Below are 18,025 nucleotides of genomic sequence, written 5' to 3' on the forward strand. Positions count from 1 at the left end.
TTCTGTACATTTGTTACCATATGTCTGTACATTTGTTACCATATTTCTAGCTGCCTGTTTGCACAATTCTGTCTGTGTCCCTGTACATATTTTGTATAGGCTAAACGCTATTAATGCACATCTGGTATGTTACCTTCACCTGTAAATTTTCCAAGGTGATGGCCAACAATGCACATCTGCACGTTCTGCACATCTCTCTGTACATGTTGGCTCCATCTGTAAATTGGATGATGGGAATAGCTGCAACGCAGGACTGGACACACTTTGTATGTACAGCATATTTCAAAAGGTATACATTTTAAAATTATATTTAAAAACAAAACTGTGTGATTTTAGTCATTTTAACAAAATAATTAAACATTCAATGGTCTATAAATAACACCTGGAAACAAGAGAAATAGAGAATACACTTAGTACTAATCATGTATAAACACTTGCACATCCACTTCAAACATGTAGGCTAAATCTGTGAGTGAAGATGCTGTACTTATTTGCTGTATTGTTATATTTATTTTAAGAGCCCTTTGAATCGTCCTTTGTGCTCTCATTCCTACTCATATCCTATTCTGTGCTGCTGAGATGACCCAGTTTCTCCACGGGGTTCATTAAACTTTCATCTAATCCAATCTGAACCTAAAACCTGACAATCCACCCCTGTGTGGACGTGGATGTTTTGTCAAAAATAAAGGACAAGAAAGGACATTTTAGCACACAGATTCATACAGGATGCCACAGGATATTTTAAAAGTCCATGTGGTTTTATTCCAGGTTAGATCACTGAAGACTGTGGCATAAATCTGAGTTTACACAAACCGCTCAGATAAATCATGCAGCCTCGTCATGCCTCTGCCGCCATTCCGGCTGAAGGGGGCAGCATCCCTCCACCTTTATCCAACAACACACACACATCTAACCATTTGTCCCACATCACTGAATGAGAGTGTTTGGGACTGACATTTTATGTGTGCCCAGGCTCACAATGTCACGTAAACCCATGCATAAAAGCATATTTCTGGTTTCACAGTAAAACCAACATCTGTTCAAAACAGAAAGCGCAGCAGCAACATTGCCCCTGCCACTGTGGAGAAAGGCACTGATTTGAAGGGTTTGGCAGGCGAAAACAGCAACATACTTTTACAACAATGAGACGCTCACGAATGGCGGCCAATGAGAGGGACTACAGGCAAGTCACACCATGAAGGACAACTAATACAGTCAATTGAATTAATCTAGCAAAGTAATGTGCTGTTCCTGAGATGAGATCATTTGGTTTCTCTGCAGGAGTACACAGTGCCCCTTGTATTTGAACACTTAAATTGAAGGAAGACAGAAACAACTTGGTTGGTCGACAGCTGAATTTGATAAAAACATGATAAGACTAACATGAATCCAACATCCCACAGCAAGTCTCCATTAAACACTGATTAAAAAAAAAAGATGTTGGAAATGAGCAATTTCGTAATCTCCCGCAATCCCTTACAATTAAAAAATAAAGACAATTTTCAGCAGCACATAGATATATTCTGTCCTGTCCGGTGTAGAGATAATGCTAATCAAGGCCTCTCAGCCTCAGAGGCCTTTGTTGAAGTAGACGTGTTGTACGCTCTCTCCGTAACGAGACGCGATGGAGTCCCTCAGCTCCGGCTCCAGCTTCGACACAGCCATGGAGCTGAGAAACAAACAAATCCACAGAGATAGAGATAGAAGAAGAGAGAAGGAAAACATGGTCAGACGTGGCGACGGCACCAATCTGATAAAGCCGATTTGGTTAAGGTGTACCGTTAAGATACCAGTGTGCATACCATCTCTGGGGGAACAGGGAGCAGGCAGCAGGCACCATGAAGACCAGACTGAAACACAGAACACAACCGAGTTCAGTCCAGCCAGTTTAATTCACTGAAACGACTCTGACCCTGCAACCCTCTCCGCTGTCCTACTTACAACACTCCCACCATCATCACTTGGATTGGTCCGTGGAGATATGTGATCCTCTGTGAAGAGAGAGAAAATGCATGATGACAGATACACCCATTTACGTTGGGGAATGCTGCAGAAGGCAAAGGGTCTAACCTGCATGAACTTATATCTTTCCAGTCTCTGCATGATGATGGGGAGGATGACTGGTGAAAGGAAAGGAGGAGAAGAAGAGAAAAAAGTAGTCATACTCATATAAGTGTACATAACATGATAATCTGAAATATGATTTTTCTGTAACTTCTTTGCATACTCATTCCTGGTGCTGCCATGGTAATCCGAGAGATGACCACTTGTGTGATGCCCTTAGCCGCTGCTTTCTGAGGAGGAGATGAAAGTAGTGCAGGAAAAAAAAAATATTTTTTTGATAAACGAGTTGCAAAATGTCCTAAACCCAGTATTTACCTTAGAATGACCCAGTTTGTTGCCATTCTCATCTGTGACTGCAATGCCGTTCAGGATTTCCCTAAGAAAGAGAGAGAAAATGAAGGGAAACTGAAACTGAGAAGATTTTCTTTTACCTCTAATCATCGAGCCATGTTGCAGTGCATGTTACTTGTAAACAGTCTGTTACTTTGGTAGGTATTTTGAGTATATGCTAAAAGCAGAGAGGAACGTGTGGGTGAACTTTTTGTGTTCAAACAGACAAAGGAAAAGGAGGGATATTCAACAGACTATAGTGACTTGTGAAAGTCAAAACACAGGAAAATCATTTTAAAAGCCTCACATGGACATCTACCTCTTTAGTTTTTGCTGGTGTTGTGAAAAGATTTTCAAAACCGGCCTGCACACAGCATTACCACTCCATGAAAGTGATTACAGACAAGACGGGCAGCTTCGACCGGAGAAGGCCTGACAAAGACCTAGTCAGGATGAAACGACGCCTTGTTTGAGACTTGTTTGTCTTGCCTCTAATACAATTTCTCTGGAGCAGTAACGCTGTGTGCAGGACTACCAGGAATGCTCTAACACAGGACGAGCGACCATTTGCCTTGATCAGGCTTCTCAAAATGGTCACTCGGAGAAAGGCACAGCGGACGATGAAATTTCAACACACCTCAGCAAAAAAAAAAAAAAAAAAAACCTGCACAATACAATGCGATTCCTGCCTCGTCATATGTTTTTATATTTTGCTCTGGTGGGACAGAGTGCAGCACAGAGGGACTCACTGCTGCCTCATCATAGGAATGTTAACACAGTTGGCTGCTGCCACGGCTGCAAACGGGACCCAGCGAGCCACCAGAGGAGGAGCTTTCTGGAAGAGAAGAAACAAGTCAGATAGTATTATTAGTTTATTTACTGAGTATCTTTTTGTCCCCAAATTCTAAAATATTGATCATCCAATCTGTCCTATATGTGATATAACATGGTGTTATTACTGGAATAACTGGTGTTATTACTGGAATAACAAGTACTTTGGCATTTCTGCTTTATTTGACCTCAAATAGTATAGAGAAACAGTAACATGAGTCAGAGAGAGCGAGAGGTGATGACATGCAGTTAAGAGGGAGACTCAAACTCAGAATGTCGCAAATACATGAGCTTAGTTCATTTATCCAAAGTACCACCCTGTTTCCAGCTAGATTTAACCAGAATCTGCTTCCAAACAGAGTGAATGCAAGATGACTAACCTCTGATGATTGGCCATGACTGTTTTAATATTCAGGTCCTGAGCCTGTACTTGTCACCCAGTTGCTACCATGCTTCACACCAACACATCCTTATTCATTCTTTCAAAGCTTCCAGTTGAGTTTGGCAATTAAATAAGCAAGAAGAATGACTCATTATTAAGGTGAAGCACTCAGCCAACCTTGTGCAGATACAGTGAATAGTGAACGGTCGGCACCGTATGTGTTTCTGTCTGTGTGTGTGTTTGTTGTTTTGTACCTTTGTGTAGAGGTTGAGTCCCACGGCTGTTGCTAAAGCTGTGCTGGTTGCTGTTATGTAGGCTACTCCAATCTGCCTGCAAGAAAAAACAGTTACAGCTCCTTCAGGATTACGGCTCCTTTCAACCACCCACATCCGCTGCATGTAAACAGTGACATTAAAACTCAGGCTCTTACTTGGGAGTGATGGGGGAGGCAGCGTTGCGGTTGGTGTAGTTGACCAGAGCATTGAAGGACTGATTCACCCACTGCCAGAACACCACAGCAGGGACTGTCCTGGAGGGATAGAGAGGGGGGGGAGAGGGAGTTTGGAAACCTGTAATGCTTCCTTTATCGAACTTTAGGCTGCGGTGAAATGACTTCTCTGCAGCTCTACACTACCTGTAGAACTGCAGCATGCAGCCGGTGATGGCCATGCCTCCTGGGACCTGGAAGGACATGCGTCCGATGAGGTTCATGCGGTCTCCTGTGTCTGGGTGGAAGGCCGAGTCGTACAGCTTCTTGGCGTAGTGGAGCTGCTCCTCTGTAGTGCCGGGGGGAACAGATCCTGCCCTGCAGAGAGCCAAGGAAACACACTGAGCATGCTCACTACCACATGGGGAAGGCGTTCGTAGACATTTACATCCCATCAACATCCTGCAGAAACATTCTTGCATAAAGCTGTAGTTTGAGTTATGACTTTTCTATTTGAAACTGACAGCTGACAGATAAAATCTTCATGACACAGAGTCTGAGCCAAACCATTAAAATGTATTGCAAAATGTCAAAAACTGATGGGTGTTAATGGAAAGCCATTTTTTCTCAATTGCTGAAACGCTGACTTTTGAAAGATACAAGGTGTGTACAGAACAGTGTTGATATGTGCCTATTGTAAGAGATTACATGAGACAGTTATAGCCTGTGTGTGTGACAGAGCATTTTCAGTTAGCATTTAGATTTTGTGTGCATCTGTGTGTGACTGTTACCTGCAGCTTTCTACTAATGCTTTGGCCTCATCCAAGCGCGAGTCAGGCAACAGTGCTGTTGTGCAGTCAGTGATGTTGAAGAAGTGTTTCAGTCGGCCCATAAATGTAGACTGATCCCATCGCGGTGCATCAATGTCAAATGAGCTCAAAGCCATTGTGGTTCTTTTGGTTTCACAAAGTAAAAATCAGTCCCACTCTCAGCTTGTGTTAAGAAGTCACAAGTCTGTGGACAGCACTGGGCCCTCTGTTGAGTCCTGACAAAGGACACTCAGCAGCTGCAGTCAAAACCTGCAAAAAAACAAAAGCAAAGTTACACTACCAGTCGAAAGTTTGGACACACCTGATTGAATGTACTATGTTTTTCATTATCTTAAAGCCATTTTGATCTAAAGGCTTATGCTTAAATGCTTGAAATTTGTTTCTTAGACAAATATAAATAGTGAAGTTGATGCCTATGTATGGATTTCTTTCCAAAGCCTTTGCCTTTCCATCAAGGCAAAGGGCGGCTTCTTTAAAGAATCAAAAATATGAGATAGTTTTGATTTGTTTAACACTTTTGTGGTCACTGCATAATTCCATCTGTGTTATTTCATAGTTCTGATGTCTTTATGATTATTCAAAAATGTGGAAAATAGTGAAAACAAAGAAAAATGCATATGTCCAAACTTTTGACTGGTAGCGTATACTCATCGAAATAATACAAGAGCCAAGTGTATTGTAAAAACATATGCAGATGACAAAATTCTTCATCTAAACTTCTAAACTAAACCGTTCTTATTAACTGCCAGAGAGAGCTGCAGCTGCAGCTAAAACATAAACTGGCCCAAAGTTGAAGTTGAAGACACAAAGAATTATTTGCATGTCTCACTCCAGTTAAAAACGCATAGTTCCTCTGGGTTCATTCTGGTTCATTCTGGGTTGCCCTCCTTTCTAACCAGTCAGGCCTGCCCTGAGCTGATGTAATATTAACAGGTTTTTTAGCTCAGTGGGTCAGAGAGGTCTGGGCGACATCACCTTTCAACTCTGCCCCATTCCCACACACTTGCCCAGAGGTGTGTGCGTGTGTGTGCCCTCCTGCATGCACACAGTTTACGAAAAAAGTTGTGACTGAATAAACACAAAATCTTGTCTCTCACCACAAATTATCACCAGAAATCATTGACCATCCACTCATGCACTAGCAAATGGTTCCATAGGTTCTCAGCTTGAGTTTTGCAGCTGCAGCATTCTCTCCATTTCCCAACTAGACTAGAAACAGCTGGCTGGAACCAGAACTGGCTGACTACAACTTCATCTATCCAAACATCCCTCTGTCCATCTCCTCCTCGCATGTGGTAATAGTAATTATTCAGCCATTGGGCAGGTAAATGGAGATGTGATGTGTCCTCACATGTCCTGCCAGATCAGCTGAAATGAGGGGACATGAGGGGACATGAGGGGACATGAGGGGACATGAGGGGACATGAGGGGACATGAGGTGACGAAGACTCAGCCCAAGTCTGGCTGTTTCTGGAGCTGTTTGTTTGGAAAGCAGGGTCAAGGTCTGCAGCACCATGTGGGGAATACTGGACACAAGCCAGCAAAAGTAAAGCTGGACCTTAGTCCAACAAGAATATAGAAATAATAATGATTGAATTAGATCAGTAAGATGAGTAGAAACGTTGATGACCCAAAAATGACCCAGGGAACTGGGTCATGCAACAGCAGAGGATATAGATAAGAACAGGACAAATAGAGAGGTGGTAATGTGACAAATAAGTGGAGCAAAAGGCAAAAGAACATATTGGGAATAACACAAATAATAAATGAATAAAGATAGTGTCTTCAATGAAAGATTTGCAGGTTTGCTGTGCACAGATCTACAATTTCTCATTGTAAATTGTATGAATTAATTAATTAGCCTAATTTGTGGAGAAGGAATGATAATGGGAAAGAGTAGGAGGCAGAAAGGGGTAAAAGGCTGAAAAGGCTTGAACCTGGCTAGTCTACTGCATAAGAATGGGAATGGTATAGTTGAGACATGCTGGAGGCATTATATCCCTCTTTAGGTGAGGCTTGACAAACTGGATCTGCAGGCCACAGCCGCCAGTGCACAGTAACCACCTGAATTCATCTGGATAACTATTACTTTATCAGGTGGAGGGATCCCTCTGTGGATAGGCCTGTGTGCTGAAAAGATACATCTGAACAGTCTAAAACTGAACTAAACGACACCAACAGCTGGTGCATGTGCAAAATGTTTAAAGTTGTATATGCAATTTCATCCATGAAAGAAACACAGTCGTTCTCCGGACAGCTGGGAGCGTTTCTCTGCTCGCTCTGGATGTCCTCCTACCCAGCCGCTGTGAACTGACTGACACATGCAGGCTAGTCAGTCCAGCACCGAGTGATGCAACTTACTACCCAAGTTACTAGACCGGGCTCCGCATGCAGTACTGAAGAAACTATGAGTCACAGCGTCGACAAATAAACTGCAATCTACAACTACAAGAAGGGATTACATACCTTTAAGAGATTCCACGACTGCAATACACAGTAACCTGTCAACGGATCAAATGTAGTGGTGTGGTATAGTAAGGGAAGGTCCACGTGGCATGCCGTCCTCCAATCAGGATCTGGGGCAGATCCCTACGTGAAAACCCGACTTCCCATTTCTTTACAAAGATGAAAACGCTCTGGGGAACAAAACCTATAAAGTGCCCGATATTAAAATAGACGCCAGTTTGACTGCATCATTTGAATTTTAACCATTTCGCACGGGGCTACAATACAAACTACATATCTGATACAGACATGTTTTGTTATGCGTCGCGTAAGATACAGAAAATATCACACCAGAATTAACAAAAACAATTTGTGAACAATAAACATTTGTAGACGCTTGCATGGGTAAGAAATGTCATTTTCACAAAGAGGAAACCGTGGCAGGTAATCCTCACTTGTGTTGTGCTCGGCCTTCGATCGTGCGTAAGTGTACGTCTGACGTCATTCCCCCTAGTAACCCTCGGCGGCGTCTCTCGGGGAGATAAGGCAACAAGATGGTGAGTTTAATTTATTGTAATAATTAGCCATTACAGGAGACATCACGCACCAGATGCCCAATGACCCGCGTCAATTAGTGCTCATTTATATTCCTTTGCAATTCAACCTCTTCTGCCGTTCGCAGCTTGTTGAAAAAAACAAAGATTTGACTGCAAAAGCTGTGTTGCTGCTTCGTTCATTTATCACGGGAGATTAGCCTAGCCCATTAGCTAGCAAGCTATGCTTAGCACCGATTTGCCTGGCGTAAGCTAGCTCTCCACTGAAGCAGCTAGCCAACATGGCTATCTACACAACAGACAAGAGATAATGTTGGTAGCTAGTTAGTCACAGGACCTGTTATCCTTGCTGGTCCTCTTAGGAGAGTGCTTTCGCATCCTCCAAGCCATGGAGGAGGCTGGAAATTGACTTGCACGGCCTGTAGTGAGGAGCCGGGGTGGATGGAAGGGATGCCATTCCACAATAGCTAATGGTGGCTTACTGCTACAATGCTCCCCCTGTTCCCCTGGCAAGTATCATCACATGGTTGTTTCGGCTCTGCTCATTGATGTGGTCCTACTGGCTGGCTCGTTGCAGGGATTGCTGTCGATCCTGCGCAAGTTAAAGAGCACACCAGACCAGGAGGTTCGGATTCTGCTGCTGGGTCTGGACAACGGCGGAAAGACCACTCTGCTCAAACAGCTAGCATCCGAGGACATCAGCCACATCACCCCCACACAGGTATGGAGGACAAGCTCATGCACACACAGCTGATTTCAAATGGCTCATTACCTGTTATTGGAGCAGACTGACATGGGGATTGGATGCACTTTGGCAGTTGTTGCCATTTTCAGTGCTGGGATCAGATCAGTAACCCCTTGCCTACTAGCTGGCCTCTCTAACCAACCTGACGTTAACCAATGTGTTTTCTGTTCTTTCTCCGACTGAAACTACTCAGGGATTCAACATTAAGAGCGTCCAGTCTCAGGGCTTTAAACTGAATGTTTGGGACATCGGAGGCCAGAGGAAGATCAGGCCCTACTGGAGAAACTACTTCGAGAACACTGATGTGCTGGTGAGTAGATCCTGACGCACCACAGCTCCTGGTTGTGTTTCTGCAGACTCACAGCAGCAGACTCACATAGCAGCTTAGTTTTTTACTAAAATCTACTTCAACCCCTCCTGAATGAAATCAATGGCTATCACATGGATGTATTGAGGACTTGCAACACGCACTAACAAAGGAACTGCCATATGTTTCAGATTTATGTCATCGACAGTGCTGACAGAAAGAGATTTGAGGAAACGGGACAGGTATTTCTATTTTTTATTTGTCGATATATGTGTGTTCTGCATATAATATTTAGCTGTTTCTATTAATATCGAGAATTTGAGTCTATTCTTCTTCTGTGTCGTTATTTGTGTGTGTCTTTGTGTATAATGTATAATCCATGGATGTATGTGTGTGTGTGTGTGTGTGTGTGTGTGTGTGTGTGTGTGTGTGTGTGTGTGTGTGTGTGTGTGTGTGTGTGTGTGTGTGTGTGTGTGTGTGTGTGTGTGTTGCAGGAGCTGGCTGAGCTGCTGGATGAAGAGAAGCTGAGTGGGGTTCCGGTGCTGATCTTCGCTAACAAGCAAGACCTGCTGACGGCCGCCCCGGCCTCCGAGATCGCCGAGGGTCTCAACCTGCACACCATCCGGGACCGGGTGTGGCAGATCCAGTCCTGCTCCGCCCTCACCGGCGAGGGGATTCAGGTGAGGAGCACAAACAGAAACAGTGTTCATTGCGGAGGGAATTGTAATGACTATCGTTTTGTGCTTCGTTTTTGTCTCTAATATCCTGCTGTTTTTTCTCCATCCTCTCTCAGGAGGGCATGAATTGGGTCTGCAAGAGTGTCAACGCAAAGAAAAAGTAGCTCCGCTTCTAGTCTTCTACTACTCGGGAGGAGCAGCAGCAACACACACACATACACACGCACACACACACACACACACACATGCACCCTCCTGAGCCCTAGTAAGATGGGATATACCTGTGAATGTACACACACTACTAATCCAACATGGACTTGAAGAGCGTTTTTAACCCCCTGCATCTCCTGTATCGCCGATGTTAACTAATCTCAACACGACTCCCGCGTTTGCTTCTAAAAAAAAAAAAAAGGGGGGGAGGGCGGTTTGCCTTCAAAGGGAACCCATGCCAGGAAAACACCCTCCTCCCCTCCCCTCCCGTCCCTCGCCACCCGAGTCCCAGCCGCTCCCAGCCTCCACCCGCCCCTCGGTGGAACCTCAAACATTCCCGTAACTGCTGTCTTTCATTGGAATACCAGCCTGTTCTTTTAAACACCTTTTACATGCTGTCCTGGAAACCAGAATCCCCTCCCCGCCTCCCCCTCCCCTCTCTCTCTCTCTCTCTCTCTCCACTCTCATTCATGCAGGTCTATATGTCTTGTTTCTTTTTTTATCTTATCATTCCATGATGGCTGTAAGCGCTTTTCTTGCTATGGCTCTGTTTGAAGTGAGGTATATTTTTGTAACTGTTTTATTTATGGTGATGTAGAATGTAGGATGCTTTCAAAACAACTGGTGTGGTGTGTGTGTGTGTGTGTGTGTGTGTGTGTGTGGTTTCTAGGACATCAGAGAAATAGTCTACTGTGCTTAACTCCCCCTGTAAAAGGTTATGAGGTGATACATGTTAATATGTATAAAAAAAAAAGAACATTATGAAATGAAATGGTTAAGAGGCACTACATTTTTTGATGATCAAGTGTAAATAGCATGGCCCTGTGTTCATATGTTGCGTTATGCACATGTTATAGAGTATGTGTTACCCAGCTGTACTTGGTAGTCTATAATATCTGCATATCGAATGTGTGCTGGCAGATTTTTAACAGAGGTATACGTATGTTACAATGCATTTCTTTGTGCGTCTCGGGGGTCAGTGAGGGAATTCACTCTTAGGCATTTCCTTTTGATATTCTTGAATGTAATCTGTCCAAGGATTGAAGGTACGTGAATAAAAAAAGGTTGTGAGGAAAAAAAAAAAATGTTTCCAGATATGATTTCATTTAGAAACCAGTCAGAAATCGCTTCCACTTACTCATGCACGCCTGTTTACTCAGATCAGGAAGGGATTTTTTTTTTAATCTTACCAGACATTTGCATACACACACACACACACACACACAAACACAGCCATGGCAGGTGGGATCAGCTGGTGATGACAGTGATAAAGCCTGTTTGGAGAGGCCGCTGTGGGAGACAGCAGACCAGGCCAGAGTGTGTGTGTGTGTGTGTGTGTGTGTGTGTCTCCTGCTGCAGCTTTGCATTCAGCAGTACTGTGTCCTATATGTGTACTACAGTTGAGGGGGTAATTTAAGGGGGGGTCATTCAAAAAATTAAACAAATGTTGTATCCTTTAGAGAAAGGCACTTTTATTTGATGGGAAAGGTGGAGGAGCGTTATTGCTCAAACTATGCGATGGCTTTATTGGTTGGAATTTATGAGGAAGTAAAAGTAATGGGATTTTGATATAAAAAAAAGCAAGAAAATAAAAATAAAGCACATTCTTTGGCATACTGGTAAAGAGGTGTGTATTATGACAAAATGAACTAACAAGGTGAAAAAGTAATTTTTTATTTCATTATGACTTTTAAGACAGAGAGACAGTGTGTGTCTTAAGAAGTGCTTGATGTCCCCTACAGGCATACTTACTGAACTACATTCGGGGCCATAAATTATTGCTCAGAAGACAGAAAGAGGTATTGCATTTCGAAGAGCGTGCTCTGTGTGTTACGTGTGTTCATGTCTAACTTTGCGTGTGTGTGTCTCTAGGATAGGATGTGGCTTCAGAGCGCCTCGGAGACTTTCAAACGGCCTCTCTTCTCTCACAAAGATTCTCATTGTCCAATCTTCCTCTCCACTCAGACATACAGAATGTACTTGTATTGTTCCTCATTTCTGGTACTTAACTCCCAGTTATGTTAAATTCTGACAAAGCACTATGGAAACTATGATACACGCAGACAGTGAATCATATTTAGAAGCACAAAGGCATTTTATGGATCGGTGCTTTGAGGGTAATGAAAAAATTAAATATTTTACTGGCTGCATGAACTCAAAAAAAAAATCAAAGAGCCAATTTTCCTTTGGGCAGAGTCTATTTAGTGTTTTATCTACAGGCGTCTGTCGAAACCTCTGAAGGAGAGAACACAAAGTTCTGTGGTTGTTTTATCAGTGAATAAAAGCGTTTTTTTCCCCCCACAGTGTGTGGGTGATTTAAAGGAGCCAGACAGTGTATTTGTGTGTCTGCGAGTGTGTGTGTGTGTGTGTGTGTGTGTGTGTGTGTGTGAGAGAGAGAGATACATATCACCGAGACGTAGGCGACGGGATTACTGCCTCTCTCTCCTCATGGATCAGACAGCTGTTCGGCAGCTGTGTGTGCAAGTGTGAGAAAATGTGTGTGTCAGAGAGAGAAGGGGGGCGGGGGGGTGGGGTGTGTTTGTGTGTGTGTGAGAGAGAGAGATAGAAAAGTAGTCCTGTAATTTATGCTGCACCTCTGACACCACAGCTCTTGGCTCTCTCTCTTCCTCTACTGAGGTTTGCTGACGTGAGAAAGGCAGCACATTGGACCTCTCATTCCACCGACTCAAGAGGGGGAAGAGGTGGGAGTTGGAGAGAGAGAGCGGGGTGGAGCAGGAAGCAGAATGTTTAAGATGATAATTTTGTTATGTACATATACATTAACTGCTCTGATTATGGCTGGAGCGACAGAAATTCCTGCATTCCTGCGTTTAAGCAACTAAATGTCACACAAAAACATGAACCATTTTGAAACTTTAGTCTTCATGAACAAAAACGGCTGACTCTCTTCTACACTAAAAGGTATTAATCTTTCCTTTCTATTCCTTATTCACTCTCTCATACACATACATACACAGTGGATCATCCCTATTGTCTGAAGGAGCTTGAAGCTCCAAGTGCTGGATGGGGGAAAGCAGTAATGCAACAGCTTAATCAGGAACTCACACACACACACACACACACACACACACACACACACACAGAGTCTCTGTTTGAATGACAACTCATCTCGAGACTCCTCTTCTCCATCCTGTTTTCTCTCTGCAGGCCTCCGCCCACACATACTCATGGGTCCTGTTTGTACTGGGTGGACACAGACATTTAAAGCTGTGGTTACATGCGTCTGTCCTTCTATTAATATTTCTTGCGAGATAAATAAATGCGCTAATATATAAACTGTCAAGCAGACAGGGCAGCCAGCAGATCATTTGCATGTATATGTAGTAACGGCAGACTCAGGCTTGCATGATATAATGTTGGTGGGGGTACAGTGGGAGGTGCCAGTTTCTCTTCAGGTCATTTGTAGAGTACGCAGATGACTGTATGACAATATGACCTATTGTTGAATGTCAGCGATATGAGTTATGGTGTACATGGAAAACCTCTGAGCTACATACAAACCCTGACATTCTGTTTTCTTACAGATGTGAGAAATATTAAGCCAGCGTGAGAAAATGGGGGATTTGTACATACAGAGTTAACAGGAGAGACCGGTTTAAATTTGTTGATTTATTTGGAACCCTCCTCCAAATGACATGTCTGTAATTTTTCCATTTCACAAAATATTTACAAAAAAGATACTTTTGTTTTTTTTTTTTCTGTATGTTGACTGTTGTAACAACTCTTTTTTAGGATGACGACCATTGCTTACATCAAGCAGTCCAGTCTCTTTCTTTAGAAAAAGTTCATGAAAAAAATCCTCCCACCCTTCTTTCATACACTCTTTTAAAACTGCATACAGTTTTCCCATTGTTCTTTTTTTTGAGTGCTTATAAAACTCTTCCCCACATGCTTACAGCTGCAAACAGGAAGCCAGGAGCTAGTGTGCTTGTTGAGAGGAAGTGACATCTTTGCCCTGCAGGAAGTACAATTACAGCATCGTCAATCCTCCAGATGCTTGCGTTGATTGGTTTGGTCTGTCCAGTCTCGGCTCTGTCTCTGTGAGTCAAAGAGTCTCTCTAGACAAAACATGAAACCTACGGATGTAGCAAATAACACAAAGTCATAGTAACTATTAAATGGAAACAGTCTCTTTCAGAAGAATTTCTGTCCTACGGGAAGCCTGGCAGCAGGAAGGGGGATTGGATCCCAACTCCAGAAAGGGAGTGCTAGGAATAGGAGCTGGATTCCCAGAACTCAGAGGACTAGGTCAGGGTCAACTAACCCCTCAGATGCAGCTCTAATGTCCTTCTGTGGGTTGGCATCTGTAGTCCAGGCATAACAAGGCGTCCACAAGTGCATTGTGGGTGTTCCACACAGTGGGGAACATGGAAGAGCGTTTTGTGTTCAAGCCGTACGATACATCCCTGAACTCAGCAAAGAAAGGAGGCCTAAGTGCAGCAACAAAATCAAGAGACACAAAGAGGCCGCTGTCCTCTTAAAGGATCTGTCAAACATAGTCCGATGGGCAGAGAAAAATATGATGGTAATAACATAAGGCAATTGACCTTAGTACAACTGGGAGGGATAATATCATAGGGAAACGTCAGACGCTAAGGGACTAAAACCAGAAAGCTCAGCACTGCATCGTATTATCCCTATTCCCTTTAGCCTCAGCCTCTGCTTATGTGAAGTGTGAGAAGATTAAAAAAAAAGTATATAAGTTTCCTTTTCTATCAATCCCTCTCCTGCTCTATAAATAAAATGATGCATCTTATCCTCTCACCCAAGGCCCCTAGTGCAGGGCTCAGTGTGTCTGCTCTGACCGATGAATGTTGGTATGTGGAAAATGCTATGCTGAGCTAGTGTGAATGGCTGCTGTTTATGCACTGACACTTTATGTATAATACACTACATGAGTCAATGTCAGAAAAAAAAAAAAAAAAAAATCAAGGAAATAAAACACAAAGAGATCAACCCTGCCCCCGAAAGTGTGTACATGTTCTAGATCTGTGTGTGTGTGTGTGTGTGTGTGTGTGTGGTGTGTGTGAGGATATAAACATCTATTTAAGTGTGTGCATGTAATTGCATTAAATCTGAGTGTGTTCATGTGTATTATCCTGTCAATAAAGCCTGTAAAGGTGTACTATTTGGGTGTCTGTCTCTAAATCTAAGTGTGTGTGTGTGTGTGTGTGTGTGTGTGTGTATCGTGTGTGTGTCTATGTTAACTGGTGACATAGTGCTTTGCAGAGGGCTGTCCGTAGAGCCCATAGAAGTCTGCATGTCTGTGTGTCTGTGAGGCATCTATCCAGTCCCTCACTGCCAAGCCCTGCATGGACGGACCCCCAGAGGCCAGGCCGGGGGGAGGGGGTAGTCCTGGGCGCTGACCCAGGGGAAAGAGCCCGAACGTGGGTAGGGGGGATGGCTACGGTGACCCGACACAGACGGGACTCCGGAGCAGTAGCAGTTATCCATCGTACACACCAGGATCTTACGGCCGCCGTACTGAGGCAGCACCGCCTGCTGGGAGGAATGGGAGGAGCTACTGCCTCCGGGAGGAAAGTGGGAGGAGCCGAACACAGAGCCTGAATGGTGGTTGGTCAAAGAGCCACTGCCGCTTCCTGTCCCGCTGCCCTCGCTGATGTGGGAAGGGCCACAGGGGCCTAGAGGCTGTTGATTGGTGGACTGGCCCTCTCCGGAGGCGGAGCTGGAACCCAGGTAGGGCTGCTTGGCCAACGATGAGGAGGAAGATGAGGAAGAGGAGGAGTCTTTGAAACCGGGGGCAGTGGTTTTCCCGACGTTCCCGTTTCCATCTGGGAAGGCAGTGGAGTGTTTCCGTTTCTCTGCTCCGGAGCCAGAGCTCTGACCACTGGGATAAGCAGGAACAGACTGCAGGAAGGTCGAGGGAGGGGTGAGGGGAGCTGAGGAGAGAGAGAGAGAAATAGGGAGGAGTGGGTGGTGAGAGAAGGTAAAAAAAAACCTATGACTCAGATTGGTAAAATATAATCTGCTAGAAGTTTGACACATTTACGACAGCCATGGCCTGGATTAAAACCTGATAAGTGTGTTTGAGCTCCTACCTTCCAGCGTTCTCCTCAAGCTCTTCTCTCTCTTTGAAATTTCAGAAAGGAATAGCTTTGAATTTAGACTCCCCACTTTATAAGGGGGGAGAGCGCTGCCCACACATGCCTGAGACCTGCAAATTGCAGAGAGAATGCAAGATAAGAGGTCTGCTCAGAAACATAAGTTACATGAGCAAGTGTAAAAAGCAAAATATCCATTTTGAAGATACAAGTACAAGTAACATCTCTCTCACCTGTCCATGAGGATTCTGACAGGCTTGGTGTTTTTCATGAAGCTGAGCTCCTCTGCCTTGCCGAAGGCCGTCTGGACCGAGCTCAGCAGCTTCTGGGCCTCATGGCGCTGTTCTCCCAGGGCCAGAACCTGGGCGGCGTTCTCCTGGCAGAACCGGGACTGGGCCCGGTCCAGAGCCTCCAGTGTCCGACCGAGATCCTCTTCCAAGAGCTGATGCATTCGCTGGTACTGCAAACGCACCTCCTCTTTCAACTCACACACCCTGTCCTATAGAGGACAAACATGGACACACACACACACACGTTAATACAGATATCCACTCACGATTTCCCTAACATTACATAACACTGTGTGGAATCTCTGTAAAATTAGTATAATTCTGTAAACGCCCACAGTGCAGGGTGCCAAACGTACCTCCACCACACACTTGTCAGAGTCGAGTTTACAAAGCTGCTCTTCGATGTCCTGCACTCTCTCCTCCACTCGCTCCTGCTGTCTCAACAGGCTTTGCTATGTGACAAGAAAGAAAGAAAGAAAGAAAGAAAGAAAGAGACATTTTTTAGGCTTTGGCGAGCAGTGACCTCAGCTAGCCACTAGCATCCCCTCCCTGTGCCTGAGATATTAGAAGCCGGGGAACCGGCTAATTTAGTCTCCATCCAACACACAATCCCTGTGGGGGAGGAGGGAGGGGGATGCTGTCATAGCAACCAACAGCTATTTTGTGTTTGCATGAGTGAGTGAGGAATAATGGTGGGGGAGCTGGAGGGAGCGAGCAGAGATGGATAAATGGGCATAAGGAGGCAGAAAAAGCTACAGCAGCTCTTCTCTCCCAGCATTCCTCTCTCTCCCTGTGCTCCACTCTCTCCCCATTGCTCCTCTCATCTATCTGTGCTGCTCTCCCACTTCTTGCTCTCTAAAAGATGCACATGTATTCACACATATTGGGCCTGATCTGTGAGCTATGGCAATGTTGTGACAACAACACTCGTTATTTCTGGGATGGTGATGGCATGTGAACAACAGCAGACGCCTGCTCGGGCCAAACCAAGATCCCCTTCTGGCTCAGCTGATGGCAAGAAAAGCCAAATATGGACGGGCACCATGCTACATGAACAGTCCTTTACATCGCTTGCTACATTGCATAAATCGAGGGTCTGGAAGTAGGAATGGCACTGACAGAGTTGCTGATCCTTCATGCTATTAATATTTTGATCTTGTAAAATATTAATAATCATAGCTTGGCATTCTAGACTGAGGCTTGTGTAACATTTTAGTGTTAGCGATGTATTCTGATAAAGGAGCAGAGTCTAAATAATTCTGTAATGTCAATCTGATGCAGATCCAAAATAAAAATAAAAATCAATAGGGAAAAAGAACTAAATGGGGCACTAAAGGGAACATTTCACTTTTTGCAGTTCTCGGTCATTAGCACTACAGGTCAATGTGCCTCGATCAGTGGTTCTCCACCATGTGCCATCGAGCCCCAAGGCACATGCAGTTTTTCATTCCAACCAAACAGCAGCCGATTTCACCGATTAGTTCCCCCTCTATGGTTGAAGGTGCTAATCAGTGTCATCAGCTGCTGTACTGCTTGGTAGGAATGAAAACCTGCATACTCCTGGGCCTCGATGGCACATGGTTGGGAACCACTGCCCTAGATCTCACACACACACACACACACACAGTTGGCATGGTTAGATCCAGAACTGTGACCTGGTTGTGCTGATTGATTGAGTTAGGCTCCGAGCAGAAGCCAGGGGAATAACAAGGTCGGAGGAGCCGAAGGTTCCCAGAGGGGGTAGCAAGAGAATGTGTGGGGTACCTTTGGGGGTGTGTGTGTGTGTGTGTGTGTGTGTGTGTGGGGGGGGGGGTATAAAGAGGGGAGGGCTCTATTTAGCTGTCATTTCA

At 44.5% G+C, this 18,025-nt stretch overlaps 3 protein-coding genes across 3 annotated transcripts; 1 reads left to right on the top strand and 2 right to left on the bottom strand.

Moving 5' to 3' along the window:
- Nucleotides 1-337: 337 nt before the first annotated feature.
- Nucleotides 338-7,521, bottom strand: sfxn2 (sideroflexin 2). Its single transcript, XM_071528683.1, has 12 exons — nt 7,331-7,521; nt 4,826-5,113; nt 4,242-4,412; nt 4,038-4,136; nt 3,862-3,937; nt 3,144-3,229; nt 2,380-2,440; nt 2,228-2,294; nt 2,071-2,120; nt 1,942-1,991; nt 1,803-1,850; nt 338-1,669 (listed from the first exon to the last, which is right to left on the bottom strand). The coding sequence occupies exons 2-12, from the start codon at nt 4,978-4,980 to the stop codon at nt 1,570-1,572; spliced, it is 963 nt and encodes a 320-aa protein (XP_071384784.1). The 5' UTR covers nt 4,981-5,113; nt 7,331-7,521; the 3' UTR covers nt 338-1,569.
- A 9-nt stretch (nt 7,522-7,530) lies between these two features.
- On the top strand, nt 7,531-10,869 carry arl3b (ADP ribosylation factor like GTPase 3b). Its single transcript, XM_071528684.1, has 6 exons — nt 7,531-7,866; nt 8,441-8,584; nt 8,802-8,918; nt 9,107-9,157; nt 9,410-9,595; nt 9,709-10,869. The coding sequence occupies exons 1-6, from the start codon at nt 7,864-7,866 to the stop codon at nt 9,754-9,756; spliced, it is 549 nt and encodes a 182-aa protein (XP_071384785.1). The 5' UTR covers nt 7,531-7,863; the 3' UTR covers nt 9,757-10,869.
- A 2,536-nt stretch (nt 10,870-13,405) lies between these two features.
- Nucleotides 13,406-16,627, bottom strand: LOC139651674 (E3 ubiquitin-protein ligase TRIM8-like; the record flags this gene model as incomplete). Its single annotated transcript, XM_071528686.1, is given in 5 exon segments — nt 13,406-15,172; nt 15,175-15,723; nt 15,883-15,998; nt 16,119-16,384; nt 16,532-16,627. Coding segments are annotated over 5 exon segments (1,173 nt in total), but the record flags the coding sequence as incomplete, so codon positions are not given.
- Nucleotides 16,628-18,025: the final 1,398 nt, after the last annotated feature.

This window comes from Centroberyx affinis, unplaced genomic scaffold (genome assembly GCF_046629955.1).
Source record: "Centroberyx affinis isolate AG114_WGS23_722 - 3 ecotype Tasmania unplaced genomic scaffold, CSIRO-AGI_Caff_v1 ptg001699l_1, whole genome shotgun sequence".
Classification (NCBI taxonomy): Eukaryota; Metazoa; Chordata; class Actinopteri; order Beryciformes; family Berycidae; genus Centroberyx; species Centroberyx affinis.

Excerpts from the sequence above, each read along its gene's own strand:
- sfxn2 (XM_071528683.1), bottom strand. The coding sequence starts at position 4,980 with ATGGCTTTGAGCTCATTTGACATTGATGCACCGCGATGGGATCAGTCT. Across the intron at positions 2,121-2,227 it reads CATGGCAGCACCAGGAATGA|TCATCCTCCCCATCATCATG; the intron begins GTATGCAAAGAA and ends TCCTTTCACCAG. Across the intron at positions 1,670-1,802 it reads TCCCTGTTCCCCCAGAGATG|CTCCATGGCTGTGTCGAAGC; the intron begins GTATGCACACTG and ends TTTGTTTCTCAG.
- arl3b (XM_071528684.1), top strand. Across the intron at positions 8,585-8,801 it reads GCCACATCACCCCCACACAG|GGATTCAACATTAAGAGCGT; the intron begins GTATGGAGGACA and ends GAAACTACTCAG. Across the intron at positions 9,596-9,708 it reads TCACCGGCGAGGGGATTCAG|GAGGGCATGAATTGGGTCTG; the intron begins GTGAGGAGCACA and ends ATCCTCTCTCAG.